The sequence below is a fragment of the Chrysemys picta genome, chromosome 3 (assembly GCF_011386835.1).
Source record: "Chrysemys picta bellii isolate R12L10 chromosome 3, ASM1138683v2, whole genome shotgun sequence".
NCBI lineage: Eukaryota > Metazoa > Chordata > Testudines > Emydidae > Chrysemys > Chrysemys picta.
In genome coordinates this window covers 57,915,459-57,929,016 of record NC_088793.1, presented here as the reverse complement: position 1 = coordinate 57,929,016, position 13,558 = coordinate 57,915,459, and the positions used below count along the sequence as shown (strand labels likewise).

The window sequence follows — 13,558 nt, the reverse complement described above, 5'->3', positions numbered from 1 at the left end:
CCCTGTGACAAAAGCATGGATCCCATTAGCAATGTCTTCAACCAAGAAAATCAGTCACAATCTCCTGGCTAGACAAGGATAGGGAAAATGTTCATGGAGGCTGCTGCCATGTGATCATTTTAAGAGCTGCTGGGGATCTAACACAACTCCTAGAATGTGAGCAAGTAGTGGAAAGAGCAGGGCAGGTATAATCCTTGCTGTATCTAACTGCTTTCCCATATAACTTCAGTCTTATCCCGACAGACCTTCAGACAGCTAGCTATCATGCATGGCCCAGGTGTTCATCAGTACTGGCTGGGCTGATGGGGAAAGAGCTGGATATCAACATTGAAGAGGAGGGAGGCAATATGAAATCCTGTGAAACTCCACACAGCAGAATTCCTAGGAATGAAAAGTAACTACCCAACACAACCCTGTGGAATTACCTAACAAGGAAAGAATGGAGCTGTCCAAGAACAAGCACTGCCCTGACAGGCACTGCTAGGCAATATTCTCCGGCTTTGGTGTACGCACACCAGCGTGGAATTCATGGCTGGAACCACCCAAAGAACTTCCGTTTCCAGCAAACAAGTAAGAGGGCAACAGAGTAAAAGGGAAGAACATGATCAAAGTAACACCTGGATTAATTTTAGGATAGCTTTAGATGTTTGCTTAACAAAACTCAATGTCAGTATATAACACAGAAAATGTACATCCTTGGATAAAAAAATGGAGAGAGAGACTGCCTCTAATTTAAGTAGCATTACAAAACCCTGTTACCAACATATTATGTCTGCTTTAGTAGTGCTGCCATGACAGTACCCTCTGCAGTATGTAGTGAATTTAAGTGCTTGCCTTGCGAATCTCCAAAGCTGGACGGACCTGAGGCTGCTGTTGTATCCAAACGTGGGTGGAGTGAGCTGTAGTGTGATGGGCATTCCCACCATAGAACAGTTCTGGGACATTTCTCAAATGTTTTCATATATTTCACTTAGAGGCTAAGCAAGGGAAGAATGTTTTCAGTGCCAGATTTATTTTTTAAAAACCCTAATCTACTCTTTAAAAGAAAATATCCTGCTGTGGAATGACATGGGATTTTTTTGCAGGGAGATAAGGGCTAGGCTGAAGCCCACAGGCAACATTCAGGTTTTTACTCCCAACAGACTTTCAAATCTATTAGTGTATGTTGCCTTATTTCCTAGGCTTGGGTAAGTCTGGCTTTGGAAGTCAGAGAATCTATGAGGTTTGGATACTGCCTTTAGATAAAGAGAGTACATGCAAGTTACTTTAGAGCTGATAAGCTTTTTGCCGTGCTTGTTCCTTGAAAGCTACTCAGAAAGAACGTGGTCAGTCAAGGGTTAATTTTCTCATCTGGGACCATGACCAGCAGTGTAGCCACTGCCACTAAGGAGCTAACATTCACAACTGCTTGCTTTAAATGAAGGGATTTATGTGTATTCACAGATAAATCTAAGCAGCAAATGCTGTGCAGAAATACATTTTCTTTATAACTTCCCACAGAAAAGAAGCAGTGGCTAGGCAAATTGTTAGAAATGTATTCTTTAACTAGACAATGATAAACATAGCATGTTCTTGCATCAACGAGGGTGTGTGCATGTGTGCGCATATATAATTTTTTTTTTTTTTAATATTCAGGAAGAGTGAATGTCTCCATTTATGACAATAGGCCTCCTTCCTTGGTGAAGTCCTTTTCACCAGTAAGGCCTCAGTCTTTTTCTCAGCTACCGAGCCATTTGGTTTCTGTTCTTACAGAACTAAAGACAAATGAAGGGAAAAAATGAGTTTGCCTACTCAGGCCTTGTCTATATGGCGCTTTAGTCCACATTACAGGGCTGTAAATTTCAGTGCACATGAGCATGTTGTGTGTGCTAACTGGCCTGACGGTGTTCACTAAAAGTTCCTTAGTGTGCGTGAATGTAGCTCTGTTTCAAACAGCACTATGTTAAGATGCATAAGAAAATGTTTAGTGCACATTAGAAGGGTCCATATGGGCCAGTTAGTGAGTGACACACTTATGTAGACTAAAGTATCATGTAGAGAAGCTCTCAGATTGTCTATACAATTAAGACTGAGTTGAGAAGCCAAAAATATGTTTAGCAGAAAAGGGAACCAAGTTAACACTTGATGGCAAAGGTAACCTTGAAGAAAAATTCCAATGTTTTTCAGACAAGCACTTTCAGTGACAGAGGAAGTGTATGGGTGGGGAAATAGAATCCAGTTTTGAGGTCGCTGCCTTATGCTGCAGGACACTGTGCTCTCTCTTCTCCTTCCTCCCCCTCCCGGCTGCTGGACTGAGGTAGCAGGAGTCTCCTTTACTGTGGCCCAGGAGGCTGCATTCTCATATTAAGAACGGCCATACTGGGTCAGACCAAAGGTCCATCTAGCCCAGTATCCTGTCTTCTGACAGTGGCCAATGCCAGGTGCCCCAGAGGGAATGAACAGAACAGTTAATCATCAAGTGATCCATCCATCCCGTTACCCATTCCCAGTTTCTGGCAAATAGAAACTAGGAACACTATCCCTGCCCATCTTGGCTAATAGCCATTGATGGACCTATTCTCCATGAACTTAACTAGTTCTTTTTTGAACCCTATTATAGTCTTGGCCTTCACAACATGCCCTGGCAAAGAGTTCCACAGGTTGACTGTGCGTTGTGTGAAGAAATACTTCCTTTTGTTTTAAATCTGCTGCCTATTGATTTCATTTGGTGACCCCTCGTTCTTGTGTTAGGAGGAGGAGTAAATAACACTTCCTTTTTTACTTTCTCCACACCAGTCATGATTTTATAGACCTCTGTCATATCCTCTCTCTTAGTCATCTCTTTTCCAAGCTGTAAAGTCCCAATTTTATTAATCTCTTCTCATACGGCAGCTGTTCTGTACCCTTAATCAATTTTGTTGCCCTTTTTTGAACCTTTTCCAATTCCAATATATCTTTTTTGAGATGGGGCAAACATCTGCATGCAGTAGTCAAGATGTGGGCACACCACAGATTTATATAGAGACAATATGATGTCTTTTTATCTATCTCTTTCTTAGTGATTCACAACGTTGTTAGATTTTTTTGACTGCCACACCACCAGTGGATGTTTTTGGAGAATCTCTTTCATGAGTGGTAACAGCTAATTTAGACCCCATCATTTTATATGTATAGTTGGGATTATGTTTTCCAATGTGCATTACTTTATCAATACAAGTATGCATTTGTGCCCTGCTGCAGACATTTCTAACAGGCTCACCATGTTTATGCCTATTCACTCAAAGGGCACTCTCACAATGGGTAGTGTTAGCTGGGAGACCGTCTGTGGGCCCTTCCACTGGCATTCGAATAAGGCACAATAGTCTCCCACATCCAGGTGGCTGCCCGGCCAGTAGAATCTCAGGGTCACCTGTCAAACATCTTCTCTCTTCCCAAGTGACGCCCATATGGGGCTGTATGGGACAACTGTAGTACCCTCCTTTGAAACTTCCTCAATATTAGGCGTTGCATTCATACCTCTCCCATTCTAGGATCCTTCATCGCCTGGTATGCTCTCTTGCCTATTTGTTCAAAATGGGGCCACTGTTTCAACTGCTGGGGATCCAGTAGTTTGCTGTCCGCACAGGCAAGCTGCTCATAAACCTTGCTCAGTGTGGGGTTGTTTCTTTGTTCTTCCACAAAAGTCCCCCTCATTGGAAAGTAGGTCTAGATTGATGGGCAGTGGCAAGCCCCTATGGCCCCAGGTGACATATCCTTCACTAATGTGGAGGGTCTTTCTTCATCTTCCTTTGATCCCCTTTCTTCCCGAGGCTCCCTCTTGGCCACTGCAGCTGTCTCCTGCCTTCTCGGGTCTTCCAGCTCCACTTTCTCCAATGAGGTGCCCTGCCACTCTTTGACCACTTCTTTGAAGAACTTCCATTCATGCCCAAGTATGACCAAGCAGAGCAGGTCTTTTGCCACTGCAGCCTGTAATGTTTCCATGTGTTCTTGCATGGTCAGCCGTACGTCTCTTGTTGGGTAGGGTCAGATGTCCCCACAGATACACTGGAGTTTGATTTACATCCTCCACTTTACTTCCTGTCCCCTCTAGCCTCTCTCAGACTAAGGTCTGGCTACAGTCTCGAAGCAGAATTGTGGTTGGTAGGTTTCTGGTGAGATATTTAAGCTGTCTAAGATGACTGCTTTGACATACAGCAAAAAGCAATTGCCTATGAACTAATGACTCAGATGATCAGAAATGATTCTGAAGTTTAACACTTCAGGCAGTGAGGAAATTAAGGCTTTCCCTATTGAGAGAGAGAGGATCCTTTGTATATGCACCTCTGTAACCTAGGTAAAATGAGCATGAATAAGTGTGGGGGAAGGACAGATGCATATGGAAAAGATTAAAATGATAAACTGCCTAAAAATTTGTCCCCAGAACTAATCAAGGTATTCAGAAAATATAAACTGTTTTACCTGAATCAGTTTCAGAATGGCTTTACAAGCTGTACTATTTTTAGATCTCCCCTGTTGGTACCTGACTTGACTTGCTAAAGTGGAGACCATCTATTTTCAGGTCTAACTCAAGTACTTGCAAGACGGCAACAACAGCACTTAAAAGCTGTTTTGCATCGGCAACAACAGCACTTAAAAGCTGTTTTGCATGTGATGCATGAAAATATTTCCTTTTTATTCAGTTGCACTTTCATATCTAAAAAGGATGCTGCACTAAAGGGACCTGATAAGATACTAGAGTTCCTTCAGATATGATCATTTCAGAGAAAGTATCCCTGCAGGATTATTGTAGTAGAAAATGGGACTGATATATATGCCAATAAAGTTACATTTCAGACTCTTTGCAGCATTAAATAGCTCTCGCCAGTATTCCAGAACAGATTTCAAAATTATGTTGTGACTCCTTTGAGAAAAATACAATGGACACCATTCCAAACTGCCCTTGAGGAGCATTTTATTGGTGAATGTAACAGGTCTGTTAATACATGCCTTAGAATGAGCATCTGTAATTTCTTTTTCCAGTAGGTGTGTTGCCCTTGTGTTGAATGTTTTTCAAAAACTGGCCAGCTCATATTACAAGCATACATGTCAGATTGCTTAGTCCTAAAACTTGTCAGTTGGCTTGTGTTAGGTTAGGTGACTACAATCTGGAGATCTGTGGATACTTCTTTAATAAAACATGTATTTTTTTTGTACACCAAACTATTAATACAAACGATATAAATTATAATGCCAAAATCAATCTAAATTTACTTGCCTTCCAGCAACAACAGAGTTCAGTTTGAAATCCTAAACTTCAGTAACTAAAAAAAGCTATTTCAGAGAAGACACTGAGCTGCTTGGCTTAGTCTTCCTGTTTTAACTTACCTTCATATTTCAGCTGGAAGTGTTTATACTAGCACATGTGAATTCATAACATTTATATTAGTATTGGTTTATATTTACCAAGACAATGAAAAGTAAGAGAAAGCATTGATTTTTGAGACAGCACAGTTAATCAGCTAAAAGAAAATATAAAAACAAAACCGATTTTGTTGCACAATAGGCAGTAGGTATAAATGTGCAGAAATTAAGTGAAACAGACAATTTCACAGCAAAAAGAAATCAATTTCATCAATAGGTTTTAGTCTACAATTGTACAGTACGTAAAAGTCTACCCGAATAATACATAAGAATATAAAATAACAAATATGCAAATTCCTAACCATTTTCAGATTTAAATGATATCCACGTGAAAAATTTAAAACTTTTGACTTCTTATTTTAAAAACTTGTCTTAAAGGATTTGCTGTGAGCCTTCAGGTGATTCTGTCAAACCCTAAAGCTGTATTCAAACGCCGTGGGTCTCAACCAGGAATGCAAGAATCTGATTTTCTGAAACAGATAACAACCGTGGAGGAGCTGGAACCAAAAGCAAACAATTGCACAAAGGTACCAATTCCACTATCATTGCAGAATACTTATAGCTATCTTTGTAGATTACCGAATACTGCACTAATTAACCTTCTGTTTTTTAGGTTCTTGTATGGCACACTCGAACAGAAAAGGTAAATCTAGGTAATGAGCCAAAATACCACCTAGACACAGTTAAAATTGAGGTATGATCTAGAGATATAACTGTGGGGGACATACTGTAGGAAATGGATGTGGCTGAAGATGCCTGAAACTTCAATTAAGAATTCAAGCAGTGTACAATCTACCACTCTGCAACATCCTGTACTCGTCATCTGATGGACTTCTGTACAAACAAAAATTTGTCAGATAAGCAAATCTGATATCTTAAGAGACATAACATCTTTTGTCTTGTTTTGCATGCATTTCTCAGCTCAGTATCATCGAACTCAAATATAAGCATTTGTTTTAAGAGTTTCCACATAGTAATACCAATCAAGAGTGAAAGAACTGAAGTGCAACATTTTCAGAAACATTATTTATCCAACTTAATTGATGGAATTATTATAAACTGGTGTAAGATTGCAAAATGTTGGTCACCAAAAATATTTGTTCAAAGCACTTTCCAGATTAAATGTGTTTTTCTTGTATTACACAACAACTTTCTTGAAGTCACAGTGACAAGGTAGATCATACAGCATGAAATAAAAACCACACAATGGTTTATGGCTTTATCTTTTTAATATAGGGAAATAACATTTTATCAATACGAGGCACCATAAAATGTAAACACAATTACTGTCAAACCTGGATATATCTGCAAGGACAAAAAGTATCCTTATGTGGTGAGTTACCCTGTATGCATATTGTGCAATAAGTTCTCTATACCCATACACATATGGAGCCAAATTGCATATTTTATCACAGGAAATTCAAATGGATCAAATATTCATGTTTTAAAAGAATAAACTAAAAATGTGTGGAACTACAGTAATATCCAGGTTTATCTTGCTTTCACTAACCATGTTCCCTGTTAAGCACACCATAATAACATCACAGTGAAATGAATGATAAAACACAGTATGTTTGATACACTAAAAACATTGTTCAGTGATACATTTACATTCTATTTGTATGATTAAACATTTGTTCATACAGTACCTTCTACAAGGGTTACTGGGTAATTTGGGGGGCAAGGTTTATATATTTAGAGATATTACTAACATGATAGCTACGTCCCTTATATGCAAATGTTTGATCTATAATTTTGAGGAAAAAAATTGAGTATGCAGTTGGTAAAGCAGCTGGTTGATATGGTTTATGAAATCATATGTACTGTAATATGAAAGAGCTGCCAATGATATATAAATGTATTCTCAATCTGCTTTCCGCCACATCAAATTTAAATCAATATAGCCCACAACACAGTCAGTTAGATAACTTCTTAATCTGAACAACTGGGAGAAAAGAAAAAGAATAAATGCATTTGAGCAAGGAATGTCAAGTGACTGTTCTGCATGAAACTTCTGTTGCAATTTTCATTTCCACAGTTGTGTGCTGAGAGTCTGACCTGAAGAGCTTCCTGTCCATCCTGCCACTGTATTGGGGGGCTGGCCAAAGCCCATCACATTGCTGGAACTAGTGAGATTCATGCCAGCCATTTGCTGATTCATCTGTGAAATGCACACACAGTTCTAGTTAGTACTGGTGTTAGAGCACACAAACTTTTTATCAGCTTGAAACAGTAAAAGGGTTCCTAAACCAAGTAAATATAATGTTAGGGAACAAAATGGTGGATTGATTTAAATCACTAATTTAAATCAGCAAGCAGGAAACCTTGATTTAACAAATTGATTTTAATCATATTTTGCATTTGTAATTTTTAGTTATTTTCCTAAAGAAAGTTATCAAGTAATAAGAATCAGCCTATTACAACATGTTATTTGCTGCTAAATATGGTCCTTTTTTTGGCTAACCAGCAAGATACAGTGTATTATATAGCTTAACTCACCTTTAGATTCTTAATTTTTACATTTTATGTTAGAAAATGGTGAATGAAGTATTAATTAGATGATTCATAATATTTTTATTTGTGATTGAAGGCAAGCTCCATTTGGATGGAAATCCAAATATACAAAAACAGCATTTAATTTTTTTTATTAAATGAAACGCCTGTCAAAAGCTGGTTTAGCACATCAACAAATTGGCTTCCAGGTGTTTGGCCAGTCAGGAGAAAGCAAGGTAAGAATCGTGTTAATACTGTCTTATCACTAAAACATTTGTAACTGGAGAGGAATGATAAAATAATTACATTGCTGCTTACATCTATAATAAACATATGAAGTGTACTTTAAGGGGTTATATAGATTTATTACACTATGTTAATTTGTAATGTTCTGGTCAGCTTTGCAATCTGAAAATGCATTAAGGTAAACAGCATTTCTCAGTATGAATAAACTAAAATGTGTCTGAAAGTAGTGGCTGCCATTATGCTTTGAAAAGTAATCACATATGTAAACATAAATGGTGAAGTAAAACAGTTTTTCAAAAATTTCAGCCTTAAGCTAAGATGTTAAGAGTTTTTTCCAAATATCTAATTCTAACCTGATGTGTCCCCCCCTCATTGGACGCAACGAAATTTTTTGGGTATCTGTAGTAGTAGGTCTCTTACCCTCTAGTTCAAAAAACTGAGTTAACTTATTCCACAAAATAAAAATAGTTTAGCATTTTCAGTCAGCATTTTAGTCCACAGGTTAATCTATCCTGCATTTTATAATTTCCATGTTTCCGTTATTACTGGTTTGACTTTGTATATATGAATTAGAAGAGTCAGGACATTAGCTATCATCGTAACATAATTTTACTCTATCAAAGTGAAATATTCACAGTAACTAATTAAAATTAATTTTAAAGTACTTTCAGCAAAATCCTTCACACTATGATTTTTTTTAAAATTACAATTCAGAAGTGAGTGTACAACCCTGTTTATCTCAACACTGTTTTATCAAAATGGCCTCTTACCTGTTATGTTCCCCTGCAGTCATCACTTACCCAGTAACTCCTACGCGTTATTTAAAATCCTAATTTCTCCCACTGCTGTTTTGTTCCCAGAACACTTCAGATAAATATGATTTTACTTAGTGCATATTTATTCTGCAATTACATTTTTGATTTTTTTTAATCACTAGAATGTTTTGGTAGGAGAAGACTATTTTCATATTGATTCTTAAAAATTACTGTGAATTAATTACTTTGGTAGAAGGTAAGCAGTATTCTTACCACCTTTGTAAAATGACTCATTTTTTGGATCATTATACTAAAATTAAATGAAAGGCAGTAACTGGATGTCCTTTTTAATTAATTAAACCTTTTTTGTGAATTAGTCCATCCAAAGTTTAAAGAAATGAACTATGAATGATCAAGCTTTACAGAGAGTTTTCTGCAGATAGAGGTTAAAGATTTCATGTTTTTTTTTTTTTTAAAGTGTTCTCTATCCAAATTTCAAAATTATGTTTGCAGTGTGATACTGAATTTCTAATTGTATCTGTTTGCAGGGAGTGAAGGCTCTGGAATATTTCAGATCTTTTATGAATTGAGTTGTCTCTCATTTGCTGATCAAGGAAAGTGCAGCATCTCATTCTTGAGTGTGCTTTATGATCTAGAAATACAGAACACTGACTTTCTCATTTTCATGAACTATTACAAAATGAACCTATCCAACAGATTGTTTTCAAACTGGAAAGGAAGGCTTTATTTTATATTTACATACAAAAGCCTGTGATTTTTCAACTATATTTTATATAAATTTATTAGCAAAATGTTTGTGCAGAATTAGCATATGCCACAAAAATTACTTAAGAGAAACAAATATTTAGCTATAATTATTGGTAGATTATATACAATTATGTAACTATGTTTTCATTTTTTAAAAATGTCCTGTTCCCAGAAAACCCCATATTTGGAAAAATGCAAGCTGTTTTGGGACTTTTTTTGAGATAAGTATTCTAAACTTATTTTTTAGAAAATGATACAATTGTAAGATTTGACCGATAAGCAAAAAATATTTGTTATCCACCCTGTTAGGATATAAATCAATTATTTAAAAATATGATTTTTTAAAATGTAAATTAAATACAAGGTTTTTAAATATAAATATTTAAAATTAAATTTGAAATTATGATATGTATGTTGAGACCAAAAACTTAACATGATCGATTAAAATCATGTACATTAAATACAAAATGAATGATTATGCTATACATGTTTAGCTCCTTAAACTTCCAACGAAAACAAAAATTAATTTAGATATAAAATTAACCTCTCTCTTGAAATATTTGCTTTTAGAATGTTACACTGAATCGCTTAAATCAGTGGTCCCCAAACTGTGGGATACACCCTTGTTGGGGGGCACGAAAGTACGTTCGGGAGGGGCACGTGGCAGGGCGTGGGCCAGCCCCCATGGCATGGGGAGGGAGTACCACCTAGCCCCACTCCACCCTCATTCCCTCACTACCACCATCCCCAGTTCTGCCCCCAGCTTCGCTGTCAGCCCAAGGTCCTATGCTGCAGAAGCTTTGGCTGTGCAGTAATGGGGGTGGGTGGGAGGCGGACAGATTCCATTACTGGTAAGGGGGGGCCATGACAGGAAAAGTTTGGGCACCACTGACCAATACAGTACTGAGCACACACATCAACACTCTTTATAATTGTTACTACAATGGAACCTTCAAACATGTTTTATCAAAATAAAAAAAGGGTAAACTATTTTCAGATTATTTGGTTAGACTAACCATTATTCAACTACAGTAGAGTCAGGGCACAAACAGTAATGTGCATCCTCCACTAAAGCCTATTTTAAAGTATCTCATTTGAAAGTGCAGATGAATGGCAAATGGCCATTCTCATTGGGTCTAAGTTCTGTGCTCACTTACATGCGTGCAATACCATTAAAATGAATGGAGTTGCACACATACAACTGATTGGAGAATCTGGCTCCATGAATTGGGCAACAGCAGTTAATACACAGTAACTCAGAGATTGTGGTATTTGTGGTAGTCATTTTAAAGTACATTGTTCAATCTGTTCTAGGAGTTGGCTAAATTGCACTCAGAATTATAGCTGGTTTCTTTACTCTAAGTTTAAATGCATCACATCTGTAATTTTATGCAGCCGTCTCAGACATGGAAGAAACAGTTTCATCACAGGGTCTACAACAGAACAGAGCTACAGCTTTCCAAGTATAGCTTGTAGAAAACGAATGATTTTATTCATAAAACAAAAACAACAGGAGTACTTGTGGCACCTTAGAGACTAACAAATTTATTTCAGCATAAGCTTTCGTGGGCTACAGCTCACTTCTTCGGATGCAGTGTCCACTCTATGCATCTGAAGAAGTGAGCTGTAGCCCACGAAAGCTTATGCTGAAATAAATTTGTTAGTCTCTGAGGTGCCACAAGTACTCCTGTTCTTTTTGCGGATACAGACTAACACGACTGCTACTTTGTAACCATTCATAAAACAGTAACTTTTATCCAATCAATATAGGGGCAAAAAAATCCTCACCTGAGAGATGTTCCATTGAGCCTGTTGATTTTGTTGCATGCCATAGTTATTTTGTGCAGTAACCATTTGTCCCACCATTCCTCCTTGGGGTCCAACGACATTTTGAGGAAGTCCCATCACACCAGTTTGTGTAGTGCCAGTGAAACCATTGGGCATTCCCATGCCCACCATCATACCTGTGTTCTGTCCTATGACAGGCACTGATTGTCCCATCATATTTCCCATCATTCCACCAGCTGCAGGCACAGGTACTCCCATGGCTGGAAAACCTTGAAAATGAGTTGATGGTTGTGTGGTAAATGGCATGGAAGAAGATCCCATGAAAATACCTGCATTTTGGAAAGGGGGGGGGGGGAGAAGAGGGAGGAACAGAAAGGAAGAAAAATATTTTTTACTGATTTTCTTCCCTAAAGTTTGAATCACTAAATGCCAGTTTTAGAAGGTAATTTGTAGAGCTGATTCTGTCCACCCTATTGTACACAAAATCAGTATCTGGCAAAATTGCGAAAGTGATAAGAAAGAATGGTGTATTAACAAAACTGGCACAATAAATAACAGTTTAACTGCCAAAGCTGAGCTCTTCAGCCTCAGAGCCAATTTTTTATCTCATTTGCACCAGCATCTCTTGTCTCAGTCACACTACTGAAAATTAGTGGATTCCCACCAGTTTAATGAGATCTAAACATGACTTTGTAATGATTTAGGCAGTCTTCTGTTCACATACTGAGGAATCTCATTGCATACCCAAGTAATGAATGATCATACAACAAAAGTTATATCAAATAATAAAAATTAGGATTATCAGTATATTTTGTATGTGATTATAATATGAGAACAGCTATAACATCTAATAAAATAAAATCAGCCTGAATCCTGTACTCCTTTTTCTTCTAGTCTTAATGCTTCATTCATTTTAACTTTTCAGCTGTGAAAATGGTAAGAACAAACAAATCCACTTGAATATACATAAATAAGGACAAATGTGTTTAATTTTATGTTGACAGCAGATTATAATTACTGTATTCTAAACACTGCTTAAAAATTGAATCACTTTGGAAACAGGATTTGAAAATTAATTACCTGGAGCATTTTGCTGCTGCATGGTCCCAGTGCCATACAGTGATAAGATGGAGTCTTTGGAGAGTTGTTTCTTCGCTGACTCTTCTGATTTTGTTGTTTGCTCAGTGAATAGATCAAGATCCCCGGATGCAGCAGATAAGGTGGCTGCTGTTGGTTTAGTGGAAGTGCTCTGGGAAATAAAGGTCAAAACAGACAGGCTATTGAATGAAGCTACCAGTGGAAATTATATCAGATTAAGAGCTGTGCATTCTCACTCCCAAACTAAATTAAAAGCAATTTGGTTATTAAATTAGTTGTAAATGAATCAGTATTTTAGAATTTGTAATATTACCACAAAGAAACCCAAATACCTGCCAATGCATAGCATCTGCAAGGAGGACCCATTCAGGTTAACACAAGCAGCAAAAATGACTGAGTGAATTTGTGCTTATATACATTGGTTACACGACTCTTGCTGTTCCTAAATTTTCCATCTGTGGATAGCATACTTCATAAAATGAAGTTAAATGATGAAAAATGATTAAGAAACCAAGAAGGACGTTACAATTTCACATTTTTCATTAATCCTCTTAGAGAGGAAATTAGATAGGAACTAAAACAAAAGCTTTTCACAGTGTTGGAAGACATTACCTTGTCTACAATTAGCTTCTTTAGTCTAAGAATATCGTGCAATAGAATTTTACACTAAATTATAAGTAACATAGCTTCTCTGAAATATGTTGCCTGTGAATTGTTGCTTGATATTTTCACATCTGGAAACTGACTTTTAGATAGTTACTTTGCTATCACTAAGAAAATAAACACTATCTCAATTTTCATAAGCCTCTAGTCTACCTTCAATTTTTCTCAGCCTTATTACTTTTTAATTAATGCTTTAGAAACAAATTACACAAAGATGGCCTTCAGGTTCTATTATTTTGTTACTGATACACAAACAAGATGATTCCTTGCCTCTGGTATCTGAATAGACAACATATTGTCTTTATACAACATAATCCTCTACCAGAAAGAAATGTTTATCTTAACAATAGGAACTCACTTCAGTAACT

General features: G+C 37.1%; 2 protein-coding genes across 5 annotated transcripts in view; one reads left to right on the top strand and one right to left on the bottom strand.

Annotated features, from left to right (window-relative positions):
• The window catches only part of B3GAT2 (beta-1,3-glucuronyltransferase 2), a 46,287-nt gene extending 39,696 nt beyond the window's left edge, over positions 1–6,591 (top strand). The window contains exons 3-5 of one of the 3 annotated variants that reach the window (XR_010599484.1): positions 244–570; positions 5,758–5,906; positions 5,993–6,591. Coding sequence is in view for 1 of the 3 variants with exons in the window: in XM_005280080.4 (XP_005280137.1) it covers positions 5,758–5,906; positions 5,993–6,079 (236 nt within the window). In the remaining 2 variants the exon portion in view is untranslated. Of the gene's footprint in view, positions 1–229; positions 571–5,757; positions 5,907–5,992 lie in introns of all 3 variants that reach the window. The other 2 variants (XR_010599485.1, XM_005280080.4) reach the window with 2 other exon arrangements.
• Positions 6,590–13,558, bottom strand: part of SMAP1 (small ArfGAP 1) — a 208,350-nt gene continuing 201,381 nt past the window's right edge. For both annotated transcript variants that reach the window (XM_005280077.5, XM_042848861.2), the window contains 3 exons: positions 12,510–12,678; positions 11,430–11,758; positions 6,590–7,540 (listed from right to left, as the gene is read on the bottom strand). In XM_005280077.5, the coding sequence (XP_005280134.1) occupies positions 7,406–7,540; positions 11,430–11,758; positions 12,510–12,678 (633 nt within the window). In that variant the 3' untranslated portion in view covers positions 6,590–7,405. The remainder of the gene's footprint in view (positions 7,541–11,429; positions 11,759–12,509; positions 12,679–13,558) is intronic.